This window comes from Corylus avellana, chromosome 4 (genome assembly GCF_965113065.1).
Source record: "Corylus avellana chromosome 4, dhCorAvel1.hap1.2, whole genome shotgun sequence".
Taxonomy (NCBI): domain Eukaryota; kingdom Viridiplantae; phylum Streptophyta; class Magnoliopsida; order Fagales; family Betulaceae; genus Corylus; species Corylus avellana.
This window is the reverse complement of record NC_142493.1, coordinates 30,478,864-30,492,245: the sequence shown is the minus strand read 5'-3', so window position 1 is coordinate 30,492,245 and position 13,382 is coordinate 30,478,864. Positions and strand designations below refer to the sequence as shown.

The 13,382-nt window shown below is 35.3% G+C and overlaps 1 protein-coding gene across 1 annotated transcript; it reads right to left on the bottom strand.

Annotated features, from left to right (window-relative positions):
* Positions 1-8,434: 8,434 nt before the first annotated feature.
* On the bottom strand, positions 8,435-11,674 carry ABCG21 (ABC-2 type transporter family protein). Its single transcript, XM_059590046.2, has 5 exons — positions 11,393-11,674; positions 10,553-11,303; positions 9,793-9,978; positions 9,493-9,671; positions 8,435-9,341 (listed from the first exon to the last, which is right to left on the bottom strand). The coding sequence occupies exons 1-5, from the start codon at positions 11,606-11,608 to the stop codon at positions 8,691-8,693; spliced, it is 1,983 nt and encodes a 660-aa protein (XP_059446029.2). The 5' UTR covers positions 11,609-11,674; the 3' UTR covers positions 8,435-8,690.
* Between the last annotated feature and the right edge of the window lie 1,708 nt (positions 11,675-13,382).

Sequence of the window (13,382 nt, the reverse complement as noted above, 5' to 3'; positions counted from 1 at the left end):
ATATGCAAAAGTTGAAAGAACATTAGGAAACCCATCTCTACAAGCTTCGTTCATCAAAACACAATGACACAAGCCCTAGTCTTAAGAATAAATAAAGAAATAAGGTTTCTAATTCTTAATGGATTAGGATGTCTAATCAGTATAAATAAAGGCTCATAAGTCCTAATAAATAAATATTATTTTTTACAAGAAAAAAAAAAAAAAAAGTCATAATTTTTGTGATGCATTATGCACCAATAGTTTTCATGGCAAAACATGAAGGAGGTCGTTTTTAATTTAATCTCTGAATTTTTAATTTCAACAAATGGGTCCTTAAATTTTCTTTAATTTCAAATAAGTCATTCTATCAACCTACTATTCAATTAATTAATGGTGTACTACATCCAACCAAGTAAGTTAATGCCACATGGCTTTCATTTGACACGTCATATGCCCAATTGTATGTGGCAAAGTTGATTAACCACCTCTATTTTTTTTATAAAAAAAAAAAAAATTGTTTTAAACTTTTGAACTTTTTATTTAGAGTATTTTTTTTAATGGGTAAAGTTCACTTAACCTCCTTAAGGGTACATTGTCATTGTTTTGATAGTTTGTGTGGTAAATTGTCGTAATTAATAGTTTGGAGGGTAGATTGTCATTGGGGTAGTAGTTCGACTGTTCGAGGAGGTTAAGTGGACTTTACCCTTATCTTGGGTCAAACAAGAGCCACATGATCACATTAATTGATTGGTTTGACATAACATACTATTAATTAATTTGATGGTAACTTGATCGAGAGATCTATTTGAAAATTTATTTATTTTCCTATAAATATATATGTTTAGCGTAGTTACTGCTTTGCCTAAAAAAAAGAAAGAAAAGGATATCCTTATTTGAAACTGTACCTGTCGTTTTTCATAAAGTGGCATGTCGTTTAGTCAGCAACGGTTAAACATGGGCTCGTTTGGCAACACTTTTTAAGACAATTTTATAAATTTCTAGCCAAAAAAAATTAACAAACAACTCAAAGTACAATATGCTAAAAAATCTTTCACATCACATCAAACCAAAAAGCCAAAATTAAACACCCTCTAAAAACAGTTGATCAAAGCTAATAATAAAATAATTTTAAGAAAGGAGAGCATTAATATTGAGAAAATAAAAGTCGGTATATATATATGGCAAGAAGATCGTTGTTATTTCAATAGGCCATGCCTAAGCAGCTGACGTACATAGCTAGATATCGATTTCCCATGATTATACAAATTAACTAATTAAACCATAGGAGTATTAATTAATTATACAAAATATATAACTTTGATCTTCTTGCTTGTAGCTGCTTTTCTCAGGCTGCTACCATCGAACAAGCTTGCATGGTTAGTGCTTTGATGCCGATTTCCCTCCTTTTCCCTATTCATTCAATCACCAGAAAAACAAAAAAGTGTAATTTCAATTATATTAATTAAACACATCAAAGCATGGATGATTAATTACGAAATATATATATACCTTCTTCTTGGGTTCCTGAGGCTTTGGTGCGGCCTTCTTTGCACCCGACTTGGAAGCCGGAGCTTTGGTTGCAGTGTCACCGGCCTTGGGCGCAGGGTCCTTTTTGGCCTGCCCAAACAGCTGTGTGCCCACTGATTTTTCACCCTTCACTGATGCCATTGTTGTAATTAAAGAGATAAAACGAAAGTTTTATATATGTAACTTAATTATATAATCGGTCGCCTCTACTGCTGTCTCCTCCCAAACGTGCTCCCTTTTATAGCAGAGTTGCTCAGCTGTTGTTGAGGAATTCGAATCACAAGGTGACAGTAGAGGACGACAAGAGGATTGGTGCCATTTCAAGATAATGGAATAACTCAATCATTCGGAGAGCACTTGAAGGGCTTTAGCATCAGATGCTTAATTTGCTTAATTACACACATATATATATATATCACGATTTGATGCTTCTATGGTTGGGTGAATCAGGGTGATGCATGTCCTGCATGCAATAACCTTATTTATCATCTCTCTTTCCAGAACCTTCTGGAAGTATATATATAGTTAAGAATATTATGTTAGGGTTATTTAGGGTTATTTACTTCCTTAGGTATTATTAGTCTATTAGGTTTACTTTTCCTTAGTCTATTAAGTTACTTGCCTCTCTATAAATAGAGGCCTCTGTATCCATTATCATAATAGGATATCAATATGTACAATGTAGTCCATTGTGTGCTTCCGCTCTTCCTATTATTCTTCCGCTTTTCTATATCTCTCCATTATTCCAACATGCTACCAAAGCATTCTAACATACACATATATATATATATATTATATGCAGAAGTACAAGGGTGCTATAATGTTAAAGCATTTAATTAAGAGCATGTTTGGAATTGCGTTTGAAAAATAAAGCTTTTAAATCAAAAAAGCGAAATGAAGTTTTTGCCAAAAGTGTGTTTTGGCTTTTTAAACCTTTAAAAATACTTTCAATTTTTATTTTTTTTTATCAAACGAGTGTTTTTTTATTCAAACGAACTTTTTAAGTATTAAACACACTTTTAGACTCCTCAAATGCGCACCCAAACAGGTCCTAAATTATTAACTTTATTACTTCCTCTCAGTTTAAACTTTTAAGATAAGTGATGATTTAACATATATAGTATTCATTATTCACATCTCATTTCAATTAAATATTTTATATGTTGAGATTCACCTATTAAAAGATAATTTGAATCCACACGTGAAAGAAAGTATTAAAGCATTCAATTAAATAATCAAAATTTTAAGATAATTAAGTGGCGATTTAAGAGTATGACAAAGGGCACATGCCATGCTAAGGGAATTGTTATCATTAGCACTCAATAAAGTGTAGTTGTTTCTCTTTTGGTACAAAGCTTAAATTTGTTATTCAATTGAGAAGATTGATTGATTAGAGAAATGCCTCAGGCGATGATCTTTTATGTTGTTTAATTAAATGCCATTTTTTTTTTTAAGCCACTGAGTAGACCATATCTTTCAGTGGCATACACCCATATGAATAGTTAGAATATAAAACTTTGTTTGATTTCCCAAATCCTACCAGCAAAAGAGCAAAGCCTAGATACTTCCCTTTTCTTTTTTATTAGTATTTTTTTTCTAGGCAAGAACAGGATAATATTAATTAAGAACAGAGGTACATGAAAGACAAGAAAGAAAAAGGTACAATAATGGCAAGAACTCGAACAATAGCAAAAGACCAACAAGAATACAATACCAGTGTATAAAAAGCAGCACAATTAATAGAAATGGGCTAAAGATACAAAACAAAAGGTGCAAGAAAGACAACAACAGTTCCAAGAAGAGTTGTTGTTACAAAAAGTGGGGAGTATAGCCTCTAACAAAAGGTGAAACTCAACACGTAGAATATTTAACTGAAATAAATGATTAATTGTGAAGTCAGAGTTTGAACCTATAACCTCTAACTCTGATACCATGTTAATTATTCACCACTTATCTTAAAAGCTTAAACTGATATGAATAGATGAATTTAATCATTTAATTTATATTCTAACACATTATGTAACGTCTTGGCAACCAAAATAAATGCAATAATTTACATTATTCACATAGCGAGCACTACTATTATGTTTTAGATTTGCTCTCATGAGCGATCTATGAGGAAAATGATGTAGTTTCCCGACCGTTTTGGGTCAATGATGAGTAGATCTAGTCTTCTCAGGAGCAGATTTGTGCTTTTATGGCTATTTTTCTGTTGGGTCTGGGTTTTCTCTGTTTTTTGTTGTCTTTATTTTTGTTTGAATAAGGATTGTCCAGACCTTTGAGTTGTGGATGTGATCTGTTTTCAAAGCGAGGAAGATAAGCTACCTATGCATTGAGTTGAATCTGTTTGAAACAGATCTAGTGTTATAACTGAAAAGAAGTCATAGGCTAGTAGATATTGATGTCATAAATAGGTCTTGAATGTTTGATTTTTATGTAAGCATCTATGATTTGTAACCTCGTAGCTTCGGCTATGATTTTTTAGAGCTTTTTGCTCTGTGATGTCAGGACGTTATGCTCGTGATCCTTCTTCAATGAGACTGGAATTTTTTCAAAAATATTACAGTGAAATTTGTCAGATATTTATTTATTTATTTATTTATTATTATTATTATTATTATTTGAAACTTTCTACTACTTGGGATAAACAATAAGTCCTCGTAGCATGCACTAACCATAACACATTGTTTGTATATATTAATATATATACAGCCACATAATCATGACAACTGCCTTTCAACTTGTAATTCTAATTATACATTATAATCTATCAACTTATGCTTCAACTATATCAAAACAAAAATCTAAGGATGCCAAGACATATATATATATATATACCCTTGAAGCTTAGTCTAATGTTCCCACGGTTGTTCGTCTTCATCAGCTTTTAATCTGCTCAATTTCTGTAAAATAATGTTTTTTAAGTAGAACTATGAATCCATGGCTTAATTAGTAAGTAGAGAATTACAATCAACTCTGTTTGACGTGATCCCTTATCTTTTGAAAAGTTCTCTCTCATTTTTACATAATCATCATACGAATGCATAGTTTTCATTATACCTTCACTATTTCATTAACATTCGATCTTTACACTTCATTTAACTTTTCTAACGTCACAATCGGCCTATCCTGCAACCATCACGACCGGCTTATCTCATGCTTGCACCGACTGGTTTATCTTGTGATTGGCATGACTGAATAATTACCCGGTGACCATTTATTATCTCATATTTAGACATTTCATTACCTTTAAATTTTTTTCTTGAAAACCTTTGTCGGTGGTAGTTCAAGGGGAATTATGTACTTTTTCCAATTATAAAAGAAGCGGAAGTAGGCTTAACTGATCTCTAGAGCATGTTTGTCAAAGGATTGGACTAGACAGGACTCAAAGACCTAAAAAATTCATTTCAAAATCAACTCCAACATTCTTACTTTTTATATCACAACAATCACTTTTTATAATTATTCAAATAAAAAAATCATTACAAAACAATTTTTTTTTTTCACTTTTTTATACAAAACATTCTTACTTTTTTTCTCATATCAATTAATTCTGCTACCGTTTTTGACTTTCAGTCTACTCCATTTTTCAAGTCCTTTGCCAAACGCACCCGCCATTGGTACCATTTCAAATTCTTCAAATCAATTTCAGATTCCCTATCATTGAGGTACCTGGGTTTGTACATCTTCCTGGACAACTGTTTGAATCTGTCCAGATATGCCAATGCCAAAGGATTCAGAGATGCATGGTCCATGGAAGTCTCCGACATGGAATATGATTATGGGCATGATTTTTCCCAAATTTCATATTAGACCCTATTGACTGATAAATTCATGCTTCTTAACTGCTTGAAGTATATGGATGGGGAAAGCAATTTTTTATTATTATTTTTAAGAGTTTAACTTTGGTCAGGCTCAGCCACCCATTCAAAATCTGCCACATCAGCAAAACAAAAAAATTGCACAAACTCAAAAAGAAACACAATACACTGGATATTTTTCTTTTTCTCTCACTTTCTCTAAAGATAAATGTCAATCTAATTAATAGACGGGGTAAAAGAATTTCTTGCATCTGAATTTGAAGGAAATATTTGTTTCTTTTGGTTTCTTCCTGTGTATATCAATTTATTTTCCTTTTTCTGAGCTCTTCTTGTATATCAATGACATGATATAACTATTATCCCAATATTCTAAGAAACTGCCTTTGATTTTTCCAAATGCTCGATTTTTTTTTTTTTTTTTTTTGACATGTCCACCGAGGAGGGAGAGGTGGATTCAAACTAAAGACCCCTACTTCATGAGGCGTAGTCCTCAGTCGATCGACCTACCCCTTAGAGACAATCAAATTTGCCCCAATGCCAAAAAAACAAACAAAACCATAGGCAAACTCTTTATTCAAATATATTTATTTATTTTTATTTAGCACAGGAAGCCTAAAAAGACAGACATGGGTACAGGATACAAATCACAAGCAACTTCTGTAAATATTAATTGTAACATTTAAGGAGGACTGGCATGAATTTCATGGACCCTTCACACCCACGCCTTGTCATCCTCATTCTACCTGCTTACTTGGTTCCTGCAGCCTAATCAACCATAAAAAATAAATAAAACAAATTAATGATCATTAATTAAGCAGCTTTATTACCAAATCTCACACGATATATTCTAACATGCATTCATACCTTCTTCTTAGGCTCCCGAGGCTTCTGCTCAGTCTTCTTAGGGGCCGGTTTGGACGCCGCCGCACCCGGAGCTTTCGGCGTCGTCCCGCTAGGTTTGGCGGGCTCTTTTTTGGCCTGAGCAGGTGGTTGAGCACCAACAGCAGGCTTCTCAGTCTTGATTGATGCCATTTTTTCTTTTCTCCCTCTAATGATCAATGCTCTTCACAAAGAAAGAGTTGTCTACGTTTGCTGGTCTCAAGTATTAGCTCCACTGAGAAGCGTCCATATATAGCTGAGCTTCCATGCTGTGGATGAAAGGGAATTGGAATAATTTCTTTCTTACACACCAAATGGTGGATTGATGGAGAAGTGACATGTCTATTATGTATGGGAATGGAATAAACTGAACTGGAGGCCTCTTTAGCCTTCAAAAAGGGATGCTTTTGTATCAGATTCTTTGCCCAAGGCATATTTTTCTGATATTATTTTATGCTCATTCTAAGACACGAGTAGATATTCTCATAGCATACATTTTATTGCAATTGGGATTTTAATTTGTAGAAAAGCTCACACCCTTTTTCTCATAAACACTCAAGTATTGTATTGATATTCAGATCAAAAGCAGCTTGCCCTAGCAATTAATAGAAGGAACAACAGAAACAAATTAATTATAGGTTACAAAATCTTTAGAGTAAAGAGTTTATACACTCAATCACTTCAGTAGTTTCCATAGCTTTTATTACTGAAAAATTAATCAAACTATTAGCTTAAACTTCTGTTAGAATATTGATTAAGTGACTATTTTTTATTAACTTAAACTTTAAAGATAGGTGGTAATTTTATTTTTATTATAGTATTAGCTAGAGTAGTATAGTCTTGATTCAAATTTTGTCTCGATTACGGTTTTTAAGGTAAGTGGTAATTTATTAAATAAAAAAGTATTTGGGTACGTAATTCTTGGACCGTTTTGGAAGAAATTGAATTGCGAAATTTGTCTTGCTAGGAATTATCATATGACTCAACACACTCATAATTTTGATAATGGAATCATCCATAACACTTAAAGGAAGAGTCCCTTCAACCTCTCAAATTGGGGGGTTTCTATTTAATACATTGAAGCGTTTGGTTCAAAACTCTTCACACGTTCATACAAGCAATTAGTTTAGATAAAAATTACTTATTAAGTTAATAATAGCGTTTATGGAAGCTCATAATTCTAATTAAGGATAATTATTTGAATTAAAAAATAATAATAATAATAAAATAAATAAAAAAAAAAAAAAAAAAAAAAAAAAAAAAAAAGCCTACCATAGGCCACAAAATAAAGCCTACTCTCAATTACGGTTAGTGGGCTCTGTTGCAGGCTTGGACGAACCTACGGTTGTGGGCCTTCTCCTCTAATGGGTCCACGGTAATTAAGGTCATCCACCACATGCTGTTTAATTGTGGTCGAAGGAGTTCAATTAGAACCCACTCAATTGCTACTTCTACCGCAACAAATGTAGTCCAGTTTGGTAATGTTACAGCATAGTTATACACTCTATTAACGATGCACTATGTATGTCAATCTTAACCCGATTTATTTAATTAAATTGTCAAACTTCTTAATTCTAACCCTCTAATTTTATATTGGGTTCATGGGTCATATCAAAAATTATCTTTCATCATGTTGCATGTCGGGTTCCGGTCATGTTGAAACATAAGTACAAGACTATATAAGTCAACTCTAACTTGACCCATTTAATTAAAATGGGTTAGACACCTCAACTCTAACACTTTAATTTTATGTCGAGTTCACGGGTCGTATCAAAAATTGTCGGCCCTAACTCATCTTTCCCATAAATCACCCATAAGTTAATTACCAGATTGCCATCAGTTAATTAAGAGTATGAATATCCTCTTAGTTAGAGTATTCACATGCGGCTCAACAAATGTTTAGCTAAATTTTAATTAAACGATCACATTTTTTTTATTTTAGCCATCTATTTTTTCAAAGCACCTACATCCGACTCAATATTTTAGTTATCAATTTTCATTTAAAATATTATTTATTTCTCTATTTTCTTTATTCCCAAAGAAGAAAGAGAATAAAATTAGATTTATTATTATTATTATCAAGTATATATTGATGACCAACAAAGTTGTTGAGCACTATAACTACTTAACAAACATGTGGTTATTTTGTTGAGTCGGATATAAGTGTTCTTAGTTAGTGTGATTACGCGATTAATGTAATTAATAGAGTGATTTTAGGCAGTAACAAATTAAAACAATAATAATCATAAAATTCACATAATAATGAAGATTGAAGCAGAAAATTGGCCTCGATCAGTTCCCCAGTACATGGAAAGTGATGATCATGATCATATTCAGTACAGCCACATCTCATATCTTGCTTTCTTTTTCACTTTCTGGTTTAGAAAGAACTGGGAAAATCCCATCAGCATGATTTGAATCTAAATTTACAATGATTTTTCCCCGGCGAGCCCACAAGATCTCAATTCAATCAAACTCGAGCAGTCAGCGAGGGTGTCCCATCCTCAAAGCCAAGTAGGCCAAAACCCTGTAACCCACAAACATCACGATCAAAGGAGCCACATCCAACCACATATTATCAACACCCAGATACTTAATCGCAGCAAAATCCCGCACCCGACAGGGCACCCCTAACCCACAAACATAAACCTCGTTCGCCGTGTACTGCACCCCGACAAGAAGCTTGTAACAGTAGTGGCTAAAAGATATGTACTTCAACCAAGCAATGAAACATGGTATGTGCTGGATGTAGTAGCCGCCGGCCAGCAAGAACACAAGCATCGTCACCGACGCCAGAGTTGTCGCCTGCTTTACGTCCATCAGGATCGCGCCCAGCGCAAGGCCGAGCCCCTGGGAGACTAGCACGTTGAAAAGGATGATCAACAGGGTCTGGAGATACGTGGCGAGTGAAGGCTTTAGACCGCCCATCCAGTAAGTTATTGTCACGAAGATTGTCGGGAGCACGAGCTCCATCGGCAAGTCGCCCGCCATTCTAGCAAAGTAGTAGGAGGAGAGGCGGTACATGCCGGAGGAACGTTCTTTTATTAGCATCGGTCGCTCCAGAGGGAATGCGAATATGGCGTTGAATAGTGGGAAAAAACCCCAGAAGATGGCGAAGAAGAAGAGAAGTCCAACCTGTTTCAAGTTTTTTATTTCTCTTTATATCGATATATATTCGTTAATGAAAATTTTTGAATTTTGAAAAAGTTTCTTAAAACGCATGGTAATTCACGACTCTTTAAGTTTTTTTTTTTTTTTTTTTTGAAGTTGCGTGTAGTTATAATACCTGATCTTGAATGTGAGAAGTGTCAGATTTCCACCATAACAGGCCGGAAAGAAGTGAGACAGACATGACCTGGAAAATCCTGAGACCAGAATAAGATTCATGCTTTCTCTCTTGTAAACCCCTTCTTAGCAACACCATAAATTGATCCCACCAGGTGGTGCTCCATTGGTTCTCACAATCTGTAACCCACAGATACAACAATTAGGAAGACTAGCTAGCTTGTGCAAATACATATAACGGCATGCAAACATTCAAAGAACTTAATATTGCATCTAGAATTAATACTTGATTTTCACTTACTTATTCTGGATGATGTTGAGAGAACTGGGTCGCTTACATTCCTGTGAATCTCAGCCTTCAAGGCAGGATATAGGTTCTTTTTGTAGGATGAAACCAAGGATTGTTTGATTGAATTCTGATCATCATGGTCGTCTAATCTTCCATCAAACTCCACCTGATCATCCTGCCTGATATCAGGAGCTATACCTACATCTCCAAATGAAGAAAATATCCCAATTAATCTTCTTTTTTTTTTTTTTTTTCAGTTTATGATGAATCAAACACAAAAATATCTCTTGATGAATTCGTGATGGGAAATGGACCGTTAACCGTTTCTTACTCTTTTATTATTTATTGCATAAAGCTCGTAATTTTGATTTGCCAAAAATATATACAATTACATTGGACTAAAGACAAAACTGACTTCATTTGACTACTCTTCGGGTGGTGACTTATCAACAACTCTTTTGCAGTCATCATCATTAATTTCGAAAACTGACTCCTACCTAAATCATCACCAACCCTTAAAAGGTCTTGTGGGGCCGACATGGACAAGATCCCATATTGCATGCCCACACGTGTAACACACTGCAGCCATGTAACGTGTCTTCAATTTTACTTGGTCGGTTAATTCCCACATTAGACATCAAATACTAATAATATTAATAATAAGAGAAATGCTTCACTGCATTCTCTTGGCCACTGCATTCTCTTGGCCATCTACTCACCATCTTATAATAATAATAAAAATAGTATATTATTTAATTTAGAAAATCCATACCGTTGGCAAGATCGAGCAGAAAATCAGCTGGGTTGACGAAATTGAACCCGGGTGCATATCCAATAGACTCGAAATACCCCATGACCCGACTCGCATGCCCGCTGTAAATGGGGCACCCGTCAGATAGCACCACGACCTTGTCGAACATCCTATACAAGCGGCTGGAAGGCTGATGAATGGTGGTGATCACCGTACGGCCGCCCCGGGCGAGCCCTCGCAAAGTGGCGACGATACGCTGAGCGGTGGTGGAGTCGAGCCCGGAAGTGGGCTCATCGAGCAACAAGAGGCTCGGGTTGACCAGCATCTCCTGCCCGATACTGACCCGTTTCCGTTCCCCACCCGAAACACCCCTAAGGAGGGTCCCGCCCACAACACTATTACGACACCGTGTAAGTCCAAGGTCCACGACGACCATCTCAGCCAGCTCAACTTTCTCTTGCCTGGAAAGCTCTTTAGGCAACCTTAACAAAGCAGCATAGGTTAAAGTCTCCAGCACAGTCAGATGAGGGTATAACACGTCATCCTGGGTAACGAAACCAGTCATGCGCTTCATGGAGCTAGAGAAAGGCTGGCCGTTGTATGTTATTGTGCCGGAGACCTTGCCGGGAAACCTGCCGGCCAGGGCGGTTAGAAGGGTGGTCTTGCCGCTGCCTGACGGACCCAACATTGCCAGAAGCTCGCCGGGTCTAACCACCCCACTAACGCCGTTTAGCACAGCCCGCAGGCTTATACTATATGCCACGTCCTCGAACTGCAGCAAACAAAATTGTATAAAAATTTGTGCAATTATATACATATATAGTTGCAGGTGTACCGTTTGTTTATTACGTACGTACGTACCATAAGTGTAATGGGGCGTAAGGATTTCTGGAGAATGGCTGGCCGCTTCTCCGGTGTCTGATGTTCCAAACGAGGGGTGACATGAGAGGTACTTGTACAACCGGAAGGGTCGGCGTGGACCGAAGAGTTCTCGGAGCCGGAGCGGTTTGTGAGTGGCATGTTAGGCGGACTGCTGCCGGCGGTAGTAGTGGTAGTTTTTTGCTCAGGGGGCATCATCTCAGGAGAGAAGAAGATGAGTAATGGCGCGGAAGAAAATAATTAAAAGGGAAGGGAAGGAGAGATGGTCACATGCAACAAAGAGTCATGTGATTTATTTATAAAGGGAGGAAGGCACGAGAAGAAGACTATGACTCGTGTGTGATTCATGATATATTACTGTACGTACTATAGCCTCTAACTGTAGCCTATATATTAATTCAAATAATTAAAATAAAAAGGACAAGGGTTTAGGCCTAGGGGTGATGTATTTTAATCATTTTATATATATATAATGTTCATTCTTTTCCACTCACATACGTGTATGAAGGTTGTTCGTTCGTGGCTTTTGTCTCCAACGCATAAAATTGAAATATAAGATTAATTCTTATGATTTTTAAATAGCTAATTATCAAAATTGGGAAAATCTTGATTATATATAAAGTATTGTTTCATCTTAATATGACATGACAAGATGATCATCAGTACTTTATATATAGATAGATATTAAGATGTTGGAAAGGCAGAATTCTATGTGATTCATGTTGTATATACACAGTACTAGGGCCACACAACACCAACTTAATTAACTTTACTAGAACAAACACGTGACCCCAAAAAACATGCACAAATTAAAGAACAATATTTTTTACGCGTCATCGATATATAAATATTATAAATTGATTTGAATATATATCATCATCCTCTGAGGTGTTCGTCTCAAATAAAACCACAACCAACCCCTTATTTCTTTTTTTAGCTGTACGCTTTTCATTGTGGGTATCTTCTTTTGAGGGGTGCCTAAGAAAAACCAAAAAAAAAGAAGAAAAAAAAAGGAAGAGAGAAAGAAAAAGCAGGAGTGCTGGGTTCTTGGTGCCCTTTATAGGTGTCAAATGCCCATTTAATGGAAGAGATAGTGGCTGAGATTGTGTCCGTCTTTCCTACAAAAGCCTCGGTCGCAAGGTGGTGTCACCATCACTGAGAACCCTACACTTTTTCTCTCTCTCTCTTTTTATTTATTTACTTTTTTGTTTTAAGTTTGCTGCCGTAATTATTATAATTACTCCTACAATATATATACTTGGACGCAAAATTATGCTTGTTGAAGTCTCGTACGTAGAGATCAAGAAATTCGATTAATATATATATGTGGATATTCGTTGTACAACATGATTTTGGACGATAAGAGATTGATATTTTGTTCGTCGTTGGCACGTGAGCTCGATCCCTTGGAAAAATGTGAAATGAATGAAATCAACATCTTGTACTTTCTAAAAGAAGATTGACGAATATTTTGGTTTAACGTGCCTAATTATATATGCTCACATTATTATGTTCCATTACACATACATAGAACCAAATTCACCTTGCGTAGTCATCATGATATATTTATATACCCCAACTATAAATACACATATCAACCGACGGTGTGAAATGAATATGATAAATGAGCGTGATTGATAAAGAGTAATATTACTCAATTTTATCACATGCTCCATTATCAAACAAACACACACACACAAAAAATTTACAAAATATGAGATTATTATGCAAGATCGAGCACAAGCACAACATCTGAATTAATTATGAGACTAATTGCTCTTTCACTTAATGATTATGATGGAGAACTCTTTACTAATAATAAAAAAAATTGATAGTTTTTCATATAAATTTTATAGAAACATATAATAAGATAAATATAAAGCGGAATAATATGAAATAAAGAAAAAAGAAAAAGACACAGAGATTAAGGTGGTTCGGCATATAGTTAATTATAATAGTACATCCACACATC

Coding starts and splice junctions, on each gene's coding strand:
- ABCG21 (XM_059590046.2), bottom strand. CDS start 11,608: ATGATGCCCCCTGAGCAAAAAACTACCACTACTACCGCCGGCAGCAGT. Junction 11,304..11,392: donor TACGCCCCATTACACTTATG/GTACGTACGTAC, acceptor TGTTTGCTGCAG/TTCGAGGACGTGGCATATAG. Junction 9,672..9,792: donor CTCAACATCATCCAGAATAA/GTAAGTGAAAAT, acceptor TGTGGGTTACAG/ATTGTGAGAACCAATGGAGC.